The sequence below is a fragment of the Carex rostrata genome, chromosome 8, assembly GCF_964058835.1.
Source record: "Carex rostrata chromosome 8, lpCarRost1.2, whole genome shotgun sequence".
NCBI lineage: Eukaryota > Viridiplantae > Streptophyta > Magnoliopsida > Poales > Cyperaceae > Carex > Carex rostrata.
Genome location: NC_135925.1, coordinates 5073907 through 5087353, shown reverse-complemented (window position 1 = coordinate 5087353; position 13447 = coordinate 5073907). Strand labels below are relative to the sequence as shown.

Genomic DNA, 13447 nt, shown 5'->3' with positions numbered 1-13447 from the left:
CATAACAGGGGCGAAACATAGGTGTAGCTGGGGGGTGCTAAGCCACCCCAACTTAATTTTTTTTTTATTACCAAGTATATAGGAATTGTATTATATAGTTCATTTTACATGTATAAGCCCCCCTATAAAAATATTTAAAATTAGAGGGCTTCAATGTAAATTTAAAAAAAATATAATTAAATTCATTTCTATTTGGACTAGTGAGCCTTCCGTCTTTGCGCATTGGAAGATGACAAAAATAAAATCCTTTTCAAATTAGAAATTACAATAAACAAATGGTATTTTATTATAGCACCGACTAATCAGACAATTCCTAAATTGAAAACAACAATTTCATATTATAAATTATAGCATCGATTCCAAAAAATAATAATGATATTATTTAGCACCCCCTATACTCAAATTCTGGTTCCGCCCCTGATCCATAATAAATTAATAATACAAGATCGTAGAGAACAATTTTACCTTAATAATCCATCAAAAGAGTCAATTGCTAATTTTAAATGTTTCGACAAATTTACAGTAGATCAGAGGTGTTTATCCCCTTTATAATTTTATAAATTTGAATTATGTATATTGAAATTTAATATAATTTTCTTTTTTCTTAAACTTTTATAACGTCAGTGAAATGTCATATGTATGGTCTGAATTTAGTGGATATAATTTTATTTTATCTCAACAACCACAAATTATGTATTTTACATTTCATTCTTCAATTAAAATTTTCTAATTATTTGTTGATTAAATTAAATGCTCTACAATTTTAGAGGAGGCAAGTTGAAGAGAAGTTCAAAAAATATTGTATCTAATTTTGTCGTTGCTCGAAGCTACATCGTCGTGATTGCAATAGATATTGTTCTTATTGTCATCATTGTTATTATTATTTTTATTGATTTACTTTTTCAAGAATAATATCTTTGTCATGTGGTTTGTCTGCTGTGCGGATTATTCCCCGGAGAGTAAATCTAGAATAATTTACAGCCGAAATTTTTAAATATATCATTTTCTCAAAGAAAAAAAAATTATTTCTAAAAAATTTCATTTCTACCGCGACCGCAATTAAGGGATGCGGTCTCTTTTACTGGAGACCTTACTTAGGGAATGCGGCCCCTTACTACAGACCTCACATAGGGGATGCGGCCCCGCATTTTTTTTTCAGATGAGGTTTTTTATTTGTTTGGGTTTTTGTTATTTGACGAGGTATTTAACCAATTACATTTTTAGTTGTATTAGAATTTTTTTCACGAGGTATTTTCAATAATATTGTTTATTCCATGTTTGTTAGACGTACTAAACAATAAAAAAAAAAAATCAGCAAAATGATGATTTTCAAAAATTCTGAAAAAAATAGTAAAAAATTTCCAAAAATATAAAATTTGGTCTCCAAACACATTTTAATATGAAGAACACGTTGGAAGGTTCGAATCGACTATTTGAACTTTGAAAATTATGATATGAGGGGAGAGTGCACGTTAGGAGCACAAAAGGGATGGTGCATTTTAACCCTTCTCGTGTCAAATCCTATATTATACTTATATAATTATCATACAAATTTTTTATCACAGTCCTACAACCACTACCAAATTTCTCATTAACTTTCTAAATTTTAATCAACCAAACAAATTTCTCATTAACTTTCTAAATATATTAATCTTCATTTTTATTCCATTCCATTCCCTTCTATTCTTCATCTCGCCTTCCTTCCTCTACTCTCCATCCAAACAGGATGTTAAAAAATTGAAGTAATAAGTAAACACTAAACATTCCATAGCTAATAATTAAATTCGAGGGATATAATAAATTTTATTTTTCATCATGAAAAGAACATATTTGTCAACATATCTATTGAAGACGGAAAGAAATAATGTGCAATGAATGTGAATATTAATAGAAAAAAAAATGAATATAGGATATTTTAGACTAATTGATGGATTGTGATGCAAAAAAAAAAAATTTCTTATGTAAAATGGATAAGTATCTGACAGATTAAAAAAATGAGTTATTGATCTGATCAGATATTTCTTATTGAATAAATTTTGCCTAAAAATGATTATTTTGGCGATCAAAAGGTACATTGTTGAAAGTAGAGATTTTTTTTTTTTTTAATTTCGCAGAGACTATGAAGTCATGAGCGGAGCTCGAACGGCCTCGACGTTAGTAGTCAACAAAAAGAGAAACCTTCTGTTTTAGATAATCAATAAACACCGAGCATTCAACAACCAAATTTTAAATTCAAGAGATATAATGGCAACTATTTTTCTTCATGAGAAGAATATATTTGTCAACACATTTACTGTAACGCGGAGAGAAATTATGCGCATTGAATGTGAATATTAATGGAAAATGAAAATATTTTATATATTATATATTTTAGACTAATTAGTGGATTGCGATGTAAATTTTCTTGTGTAAAGTGGATAAGTAGCTAACAGATCCACACAAAAAATGGATCATTGATGTTTCAGGAGGATGGTTCAAATGTCTCCAATTTATTTTTACTTTTTTAACTTTCATCATATTTTTCATATTTTAATTTTCTGAAAAAAATATATAAAATTTAAATGTTAAAATAAAATAGTTAGATCATTAGATGTGAACTACATTATTTTTCTCTACATGCACATAAAAAAATTATTACTTTTAAATTTTGATTTTATGTTAATTAATAAGTTAAAAAAAATCAACATCTGATATATTTTTATAACCTCTTGATAGTTGATACTATTCAATACAAAATCAAAATATCGTGATCATTTATACATAGAGAAAATAACACAGATCATGCCTAACGATATTATTTTAGAATTTAAGTTTTAAATTTTAAATTATTGTATTTGTAAAAATGAAGGCACAACAACAATATAAAAAAATATATATATATATTTAAACTCTCTTCATATTTCAGACAAATTTATATATAAATGTAAATATTATTTTTAAGAAAAACAAAGGATGCAGTAGACAAATTTAAAACTCAAAAGTCACCTGCCAATTAAATAAGATATACAAGAAAAGACCTAGCAGAACTGGGCTAGAGACTAACCAAAGAGCGTTGTCTCACTTAGGACCAACCAAGTTGCCATGCACAATGATTGGTGGCCGAGTATTCCAATTATCCTTTCCTTTGCCAAGCGGGCCGGTGCCATGCCATGAAGGATTGAAGGTGCAGCTGTACGGATCACACGTGTTACGTACTCCCCCGACTGTGACTCGCTGTCCGCTGTTTTCTGCGAAGAAAGGATCCTGACTGTCGCACCACCTCCGCCTCCCCTCGTAACGTTTTACTCTATTTATTGAATGCACTCGGTACTAAACGTACGAAACGGCTTATTTCGCTGAATCCGTGTAGAAAACATGAGAAACTTAGTTTGCTTCTGCGTACTTTACCACAGACCTCGTCCAGGTTTATTCCTCTCCATTTTCGATTGGATAGAGTCGTAGAGGTGCCCCTAGCTATTCACCGCTCCATGGGCGCATGATACTTTTTAATGATAAATAAGCGTTGATTCCTTCTTTAAAAACCGAGTATTTTGTGTGTGTGTGTGTGTGTGTTCCATCGTTATCATAATTTTTTTTTTATATATTACATTGAAGTTCAAATTTTAAACAAATCTATTTTCCGTCAATAGTAAAATTAAAATTTTTTATTTTAAAAATCAGAACATAAAAAATCAACTGTACAAATTAATCATAATAAACTGATGGGTTTTCATTTTTTTTATAAATTATATTTTGTTTATTCAGAAATAAGTGGGGCTATGTTACTATGCATAGTGCATAATGGTCTATACTATGCATCAATATTTCAATTTTTAACATAATCTTCATATAAAAATATACATGTAAATCAAATTATATATTTTTTTTTACTATTATTTACATAAGGTAAGAAATTACTTGATCTAAAAATTTCGTACCATTGGATTTTCTACCTACATAAAATACAGTAAAAATATTCTAAAAAATATAAAATTTAATCTGTAAATACATTTCATCATATCACGTTGACAAATTAGATTTTTGAAAAATAAAAATATTAATCCGTGGCACGGATGAATGAATCTGCATTATGCATGGCCATGGTAACTTAGCCTCGCTCCTAAAATAATTGCTTTTGTTGCTGTCCCCTGTAATGGATAATTCCAGTCTATAAACTGGAAGACAGGTGTAGAAGTTTGCATCCTAACCGTTGGATCGGATTTCTGGGATAATAACGGTTTGATCCTCTAAACCATTTTTTTGTCGCAGAGCATACAATGTCTCTTTTCCCAAGGCAGCTCAGATATGAGATATCCAAAGCATCGCAACGGATAGCGACAGAGATGGTGAGCTCGCCAAAATTAACGTGTCGAGATTAATTTATAATTTTTTAATTTTAAGTGATTTTATGCTAAATTAATTTAAAATTTTAAAATTGTTATACGGAGTCGCTTGAACAAAAATTTTATTTTTGTAATACCGTCAAAAGCATAAAGAAAAAAATATCTGCAAGGATGAAATTAAATAAAACATTGTTGACTCGATGGATTATACAGTCTAATGCTAACATTTTTAAATTTTATGAAATTCGATCATAAAATCTTCAATGTACTCGTAAATATATAGATAATTAAGTTATAATGTATAAAATTCGACACGATTGGAAGACAATTTGTTTACCAATCAAAGGTTAAATCTTAAATCATTTAAATCAAGCGATGTACAACTAAAATTTTAAATTGCACTAAATATGACACGCACTTGTCTCTGTGTTGAACAATATTTGCATAACTTTTTTAAAAATATTGATAAACTTTGATCCCGTTGTCGTTGTTGTGAACCTATCTAATATAAATGGGATACAAATTAACCTATAGCGATTTTTGCATAGCTAATTATATTTATTTTCATTGTATAATTATTGTGGTTAAGAATTTTTATTTGTATTCAAAGTTAACTAAAAGCACGCTTTTTTAATAGAAATTATTCATTTTTATATCATAATCGTAGTCACAATAATGACATTACTTTGGATGCCAAACCGAAAAATGTGGAAATTGAAAACCCGCACAGTATAGAATATTTATCATTTCCTAAAAAATAAAGCAGGAAACATACAAAAACATAACAGCAGCAGACCAATGAAAGAGTAATAAAAACAATTTCCCCTTGAATTAGCGTAAAATTAACGAATGCATGAAATTTTCTAGCATGGCGTTTTGTTCATTGGCTGACTATATACTTTACTAAAACTAGGGGTGGCAACAAAGCTCATAGCTTGTGGCTCGATCGTGACTTGTATTTGACTCGCTCGCTAACAGTTTGGTTCATAATTAACGAGTTCAAGCTGGATTGCTTGCTAGCTCACGAGCTAGCTTGGCTAGGTATCAATTTGTGAATTTGTATGAATTTGTTGTGTGCATTTTATACTGTCCAGTTCGGTTCAGCTCGATCCAAAAAAATTATAGAATTTATTTTCTTTTAAAAACAAGATTCAGCATGTTCGTCAGCTCGCAAGCTAGTTCAATTCAGCTCGTTACAATTTTAAGATAAAGTTTCATGTTGAGCCTCTAAAATCAGCTCATTTGTGACTCGAACGAATCAATTCGTGACGAATTCAGACTGAATCAGCTCGTGACGAGCTAGTCTAGGTCGTGAGAGCATATCACCTGCCCCTCGGGATGCAGGAAAATTCTGTCCCCTCTATCCCTACAATTGAGACCAGTCACTTTTAAAGGGGATTGATCACTGTTCATTTTTGAATTTGAGGACCATTAACAGTAACTCTGGGGGAGGAATTTTCTGTCCCAGATGGGCAGAGGATTCGATCTCCTGGGTCGTTGCCACCCCTGACTAAAACTCATTAATGATATTGACCGGTCCATATATGAGAGGGAGTTTCTTGCCTCTAGAAGATACAATGTACTGGAAATCATATTTCAGATTCCTATTGAATAATTAATCAATTCAATAGTTACCTGAAAAATGATTGGATATATAATTTTGAATTTTTATATAGGTCCAATAATTGACTAGCTAGGTCACTTTATATAAACAAGTTACTCTTATATAAGAATTTGAATATTTATACATAGATTAGAGTAATACATTATGCATCAAGTACAAGCACTTTCCAATCACACGTAATGTAATTATTAATTAACCGGAGTGATCCTATATATGGTACTATACATAGTGCGGATTGGTCTGTACTATCAATTAATATTTTTATTTTCAAAATTCAAATAGTCAATCTGAACCGGTTAATATGATTAGAGTGAGTCTATGGTACTATGCATATTACGATTTGGCACTGTGCTACGGCTCTATATTCGAGTTTTCAAATCCTAACGGTCGATCCGAACCGTTCATCTTGTTCTCCATATTAATATGTGTCTGGAGACCAAATTTTACATTTTTTGAAAATTTTTTACTATTTTTTTAGATTTATTGAAAATCACTATTTTTGGATGGTCCAGAATTTTCAGATCAAGTGATTTTCTAAATATCTAAAAAAATAGTAAAAAAATTTTAAAAAATGTAAAATTTGGTCTCCAAATACATATTAATATGGAGAACAAGATGAACGGTTCGGATCGACCGTTAGGATTTGAAAACTCAAATATAGAGCCGTAGCACGGTAACAACCCGTAATATGCATAGTACCATAGACTCACTCATATGATTATCATATAAAAACGTATTTACATACTAAAACTTACTTTTTTTTAATTTATTTTACTAATTTTTAGATACATCAAAATTCACTATTCTTGAATTAATGGTCTACAATCTTTTGATCAAGTGATATTTTATTTATCTAAAAAAATAGTAAAAAATTTCTAAAAATATAAAGTTTGATGTACAAATACATTTTTATATAGAGATCAATTTAAACGGTTTAGTTATCTATTTAAATTTTAAAATAAAAAATATTGATTTAAATTAAGGACCAATCCGCGCTAGCCTCACTCGATTAACTGAATTAATGGGTGTGAAACTATGTTATGTTTTTTTTTTTTTTGTCTATCAAATTAATGCACAAACAGTCTGCGAATTTCCAATTATGTTTCGGCAAACCAGACTAAATTAAAGTCGGTCAAAGATCGATTATGCATAATAGGAAAGGTAGTTATTTCAATATTGACTAGCTAGTAACAAAATGTTGACTGTGTATATTATTTGATAATACGAATGACAGTAAAAGTGATATTCGTTTAGTTAAAGCACGATTGAAAAATTCCTCAAAGATTACGTATAGTGGGAACTATTATTCACAACATTGACTCGTTAAAAAGTTTACTATTATATAATAAGAGAAGAAGGGTTCAAATATCTTTTTATTTTATGTGTCTTTATTTTTAAGAACTTTAATAATTTAAAATTTAAAACTTAAAAGTTAAAATAAAACCGTTGGATATGATCTACATTATTTTATTTATGTACATGTAAAAAATTGTAATATATCAACTTTGTTTTGGTTGTCATCAAGAGCTTGTAAAAACACATTAATGTGGATAATTTCTAGACGTTGATTTTTCAAATGATTGATTCACATAAAAACAAAATCGAAATGTGATTTTTTTAATTAGCACATAGAGAAAATAACATATATCACATTTAATGATTTTATTTTTACGTTTATGATTTAAATTTGAGTTATTAAAGTTTTTAAAAATAGAGGAATGATTGAGTCACAAAAAATGGAGGCATTTGAACCCTCCTCGTTATATAAATATATAATATTTGATTGTAGTGAACTAATAGAGTGAAAAATGACACGTTGGAGCTGATTCTATCACAGAATCGTATAATATGTGTGTTGGTTACGCATTGTGATTCCCATATTCTGTGTTGTGATCATTCGCGTGCTGTGAGTAATTGTTGACATAAAAGACACAATCCGGCACAAAAATTGCCTTGGTCACGATACAGAAAACAACACATGTAGTCACGACACATTTTTTTTTTCTAACATTAATTTTTCATTTTAATATTTCAAAAATCGCTCCATACTTTTTTATTTTTTTCAATAAATAAATTTAAATTATGAAAAAATAATCAAATGTGATCAAACATGACTGGTCACGTTACGTTTGAACACGGCACGTTCAATCACAATACAACTTGATCACGATGCAACTCGCATACCGTGATTACCTCTCAATATTATAATCATAACACATTACATAAAAAATTAACTTGATCACCGCACAGCACAATACGAAGCTAAAATCACAACTTATTAATTACATCACGGCACAATTTTTCTACTCTAAATGATAGTAGTAAAAATGATGTTCATGAAATTGAAAATCAACAATCAACCTTTATTTATCAAACTAAGTAGCATCAAACTGATACTCAACGAACTCTAAAATGATTTTTCCCAATAGAACAAACTAATTCGCTTAGATTAGTTAATTAATTAGTCTGCTTGTAGCTCCATCCCCTACACATAAAAATCATACTCGGTAGTGAAGCCCGGTTATCAAATGAACACATGCATATTTTTTTTTGCAAACGCCATGCAAGTCAAACCCTCGTGTACAAATTGCTATGATAAGACAACTGTCTTCAGACTAACCATAACCAGTACAAGATAAACGTGTCCATGCATATATAGCACAAGAAACACATAAGTGCATATATTCTCCGGTTCAAATTCAATGTAGAAAGATATTACTCCAAATGTTGACCATTCAAATTAAATTCAACGGTCATAGATCATTATGTATCAGAAACTAATTGCTTGTTTAAATCTTGGTTTATGCAGTGCAGCTAATGCAGAAGTACTAACAGGAGTGAGTATAAATATCACACATCTCCAGTTTTAACTGGAGAGGCCTGTCCAAAGAGCTAGAAAAAAAAAAAAAAAAATGAAACAGTTCTTTGGCATCCCTGCCCTGCGAGGTGCATAAAAAGGTGACCTCGGTGACCGTAACGGGACACACCTAGAGCCACAGTATCTCTCCCTCTCTCTCTATTCCTCCTCTCTCTCTTCCCTAGCCCCACACACACACACTCTCTCTCTCTCTCTTTTGCTGCGCCTGTCTGTCCTTCCCCCGTCAGCAGCCCCCCTCACAGATGGCGAAATCCTTTGCCTCTCTTTCACCGGCAGGTGACCTGAACCTTCTCAGGTATTCCCTTCGCTCCTCTCCCAAACCATATCTCTTTCTCTTTCTCTTCTCTCAGCTCCATTATTCTTATGTTATTTTTCTTTTCAACAAAATAGAGCCCAAGAGTCAGAGATGAATAGATGGAGAGGCGCACCCTTCACGGCGGCGCAATGGCAGGAGCTGGAGACTCAAGCGCTCATTTTCAAGTACTTTGTAGCTGGTGTACCGGTCCCACCTGATCTCCTCATGGCAGTGCGTACCAGTTTTGAAGCCATGGCCGCCGCCAGATACTACCACCATTCTCGTGAGCCTCCATTTATTTTATCTTTCTTTGCTATTTTTTTTGTCTTATCTTTTCGTGCTCTCAGTTCCTCTGTTTTTCATTTTTTTTTAATATTTTATCTGGAGTTTATTAGTTCTCTATCCGTTGTATTTTTTTACTCTTTAGTTTGATAACGACCATGAGGGGTTCTGATGGGAGATCAGATCTTTATCAGGTTGAGGTCTATTTGAGGTGCGATCTTGTCATCTAATATATTATTCGGAAAGGAAAAAAGAGATAGGATCTTTGTCCTTTTATTTATTCTATACATCCGCCATTAAATAAAGCTAGGATGACATTGAGAGGCGTGTGTATAATCGACCTCTTGGCATATTTTGTATTTTCTTATTGGGGTTTTCTTCGATGTGCGTTCCATTTCTAATGGGGAGTTATTTCCCTGTGTGGTTAGTTGATGGATAGATGTGTTCTTTATGCTTTCTTGCTTTGTCTCTTCTATCCTCCCCATTTTTCTTTCTCTCCCTCGATATCGATTCCCTCCCCTCCCATTTATTACTAGAGATATTCAAATCTCTATCCTTTTCACTGCACCTACCAATAACTAATTATTGCGCTTTACCACATTTAATCCTCAGTAATTACTAAAAAGGAGCTTATTTTTTGTTATTCTTTTTCAGTCTCTCTTGTCATTTGTCATATACTTTCTTTCTCATCCCATGTCTCATGTCTGGTTTAGTACGGTTCTTTGTGTGGTTTTTAGTCGGCCTGTGCAGAAATTCTGGGATTATCTATTATAGGGAAAAAAAAATACTTGCATTTATTGTTTGATATTTATAGTTAAATTGACGATGTAGATTAAATATGTAAAGCTAAAAATTTCTTTTGGCTGTTTTTACCCCGTGCATTACTTTGTAAACTCATTAGTCAAAGAAAGGAATAAAAAAATTATCTCAACTTAGAGATAGTAGTACTTCATTGCTGTCGTAGTACTCCTGGCTATAAAATAATTTACAGCTTTTACCTTTGTATAATAAACAATATCTATCAGATTTTGTATTAAAATAACATCTAAGAATCTCCTTTAATTAATATTTCTATAGCCTGCTGCAGACATTTGGGTACTGACTAATTTTTGCTGCGCTGTCTCAATCATGAATTAATATATTTTTAAATAAGAAGTCCAAAAGCCCACAGTGATCTCCCAATATCATGTTCAAGTAAGTGTATTGAACCTGAGTATTTTATTGGTAATGAATAGTTGGGTATGGAGCATATTTTGGAAAGAAAGTGGACCCGGAACCCGGTAGGTGCCGTCGAACCGATGGTAAAAAATGGAGGTGTGCAAAGGAGGCGGCACCGGACTCTAAGTATTGCGAGCGTCACATGCACCGCGGCCGCAACCGTTCAAGAAAGCCTGTGGAACCGCAGCAGCATTCGATTCCTGTTTCGGTTTCTGTTTCACACCCCCCTTCTCCTTCGGCAAACTCCACCATTACCTCTTCGCTCTCCTCTCCTGGCAGCGGAAACGGAATTAGTATGGGGATTGGTAACGGGATTGAGATCGGTATAGGGAATTCAAATGGGAACGGGAACGGAACCTACGCTCGTTCCCTGTCGGGAGGGAGCGGGTCTTCCTTCGGCTCTGCCTCTGCTTCTCATCTCCAGATTGATCCTGCCTCCTACAGGTATTCTTAATACTTTATAAGGTATTTTATCCTGTATTTGGATTTTTCTGACACGGCTTGAGACATGTCTGACAAGTCTCATATGGAAATGGTGAAAAAAGGGGATGTCTATCATTATGTGTATAGTATTTGTGTATGGAAAGGTCAGAGGGAGAAATTTGTTTTTTTTTTTTAATAGGTGCTAGTGTGCCACAGATCTGGTCCTTGTAAGGTACTTCAAAGATTGATTTGTTCATTTTTTAAACCTGTGTACAGTTATTGGTTAACTCAGTTTCTCTGTCAGTGACAGTGGCTGTATAAATCTACTCTGTTCAGAGGAATGATGGGGTTCACTTTACTTAACTATACTATATAGGGGTTATCAATTTTTATATACTATTTTATAATTTTTGTGTTGACAAATCAAACAGGCATGAAAAAGGTCCAGTAGCATACAAACATTCTGCTATTTAATTAAATAAAAATTTACACCTCAAATATCTGTCAGATATTTTCAGATGGACCTTGTGTTAAGATTAGAAAGATGCAAACAATTATGTTTAGTCTAATTTTTTATACTTTTGTTTCAATAAAGCAGGTACCCATATGGGGTTGTGAGAGCGACAGGGGCTGATGAGCAGAGGCTCTTCTCAGAAGCCTCTGGAACTCTCCGGGGCATCTCCTCTGTTGACACCGCCACCCCCTGGCGCATGGCCCAATCCCCTTACTCTCTGAGCAACTCCACTGGCACACGGGACCCAACCCCAACTTCTCTTGAGACAGGCAGATACCAGCTTCCACAGGCCATACTGACAAGTGACTACACAGGTGGAGGGGTAATGAGGAAGTCGGAGAGTTGCGGGACACAGGCCCATGCGGCCCTCCATCCTTTTCTAGATGAATGGCCTCGCTCGGGTAGAAACCTGGGCTGCTGGTCTGAATTGGGGGATGGGAATTCCAATTCCAACTCCAACCGCAATTCCTTCTCTTCGACTCAGTTGTCAATCTCTATCCCAATGGCCTCGTCTGACTTCTCCACTCCTAGCTCCTGCTCTCCGGACGGTAATATTTTTTTTTTTATTATAATAATAATTATTATTATCACTATATCATATCCCAACTTTTTGTAGGGAGTGTAATGTACTCCCTGGAAAAATCCTATCATGTCTATGTTTACTTTGAAGTAAGTTAATCTAGTTCTCATTATCTTTCTATACTTGAATGAGGAAAACAAATGGTGAGATTACACAAGAAGAATAAAGAGCGGAGAGGGTTATATACTTATATGTTAATATTTTCTAGGAATTCATAGTTCTTTAGTGTTTCTGAGGGGGCTCAACTGAAGTTCTTTGGTTTATTCAAGTTATGGTAAAAACTCAGGGTAAAACTGGTTAAAATGCTGTTTTCTTTATATCTAAATCCAGTATGGATGATCATGAATGAACCGGATTGTTTTATTGGCTGTTCTTGATGAAATTTCTTCCTATCTAATTACAAGCAATTGTATGTTCTACAAATCACCAAAAGTGAATTTTTTTCAACAATCCATTGGGCCATTGAACAGGGGGTAAAGTCTTTGTTAAAAGAAAATTGTACTGATACCAGTCAGAATCTGTTCTTCTGATTTTGCTGACACTGGTAATATCTTGCTATGATGGAACTTGCTGCATTCCTTGTCATTCTCAGTCTATTTTGCCCCTTTTCATTGGGCGTGGATGATAACTGTTAGTCAGCAGATAAAGTTGTTTTCTTCTCTTTTTTTGGTTTGATGACTGATGTCAAATATAGGATTTTTCCTTTTCCAAAAAACTATTTATTGCCTACTTTGGATTGAAGTCTACTTTTTTTTTTGCGTACTGATCGATATTTATTATATTCTAATTTGATAGATATGCAGAAATCTGAAGAATTGTAGATGGATCAAGTTCTGGAGCAATGCCTTTTCCCATGTGACTTAATTTCAAGAAGCTTGAGAAGCTACCCCTTATATATGGTTTTTTAATTTTATGATCATTTGAGAATTGTTTTTTAAGTGTTTGACATTTTCTGTTGTCTTTCTTACATTAAATTTTCTCATATCTATGCCTTCTTTTTTCCCGTTTTCCTTGTGGGATGAAAAATATCTATGTATGTTTGGTTCAGCTTTTTGGAATGGAAAATTTAATATTTCTCAAGCTCAAATGATTGTGCCTAACAATCTAGTGATGCTCTTTGCATGTTGGCCGGCCTTACCCAATGTGTGCTAACAGTACCATGCTGCTTTGTCCCCTCTTCAAGTTTTGTACAGTTTTGAGTTATCTGACAAAGTGACAATCCTGCATTCCTGCCCCTTTATTCTAGTTAAGCTGATCGCACTTTCACGCCAGAAATATGTCCATTTCTGATCCATGATTGATGCTTTCCTA

At 33.0% G+C, this 13447-nt stretch overlaps 1 protein-coding gene across 3 annotated transcripts; it reads left to right on the top strand.

Moving 5' to 3' along the window:
* The first annotated feature begins 8924 nt into the window (after window positions 1-8924).
* Window positions 8925-13223, top strand: LOC144558729 (growth-regulating factor 3-like). 3 transcript variants are annotated; one of them, XM_078307578.1, is made up of 5 exons: window positions 8925-9119; window positions 9215-9402; window positions 10637-11063; window positions 11641-12104; window positions 12932-13223. In XM_078307578.1, exons 1-5 carry the CDS (start codon window positions 9067-9069, stop codon window positions 12955-12957), a joined length of 1158 nt encoding a protein of 385 aa, XP_078163704.1. In that variant the 5' UTR covers window positions 8925-9066; the 3' UTR covers window positions 12958-13223. The 3 variants fall into 3 exon arrangements, with proteins under 3 accessions (XP_078163704.1, XP_078163703.1, XP_078163706.1); XM_078307577.1 differs by having other exon boundaries at window positions 11638-12104; XM_078307580.1 differs by having other exon boundaries at window positions 8954-9119; window positions 11638-12104; window positions 12940-13081.
* Window positions 13224-13447: the final 224 nt, after the last annotated feature.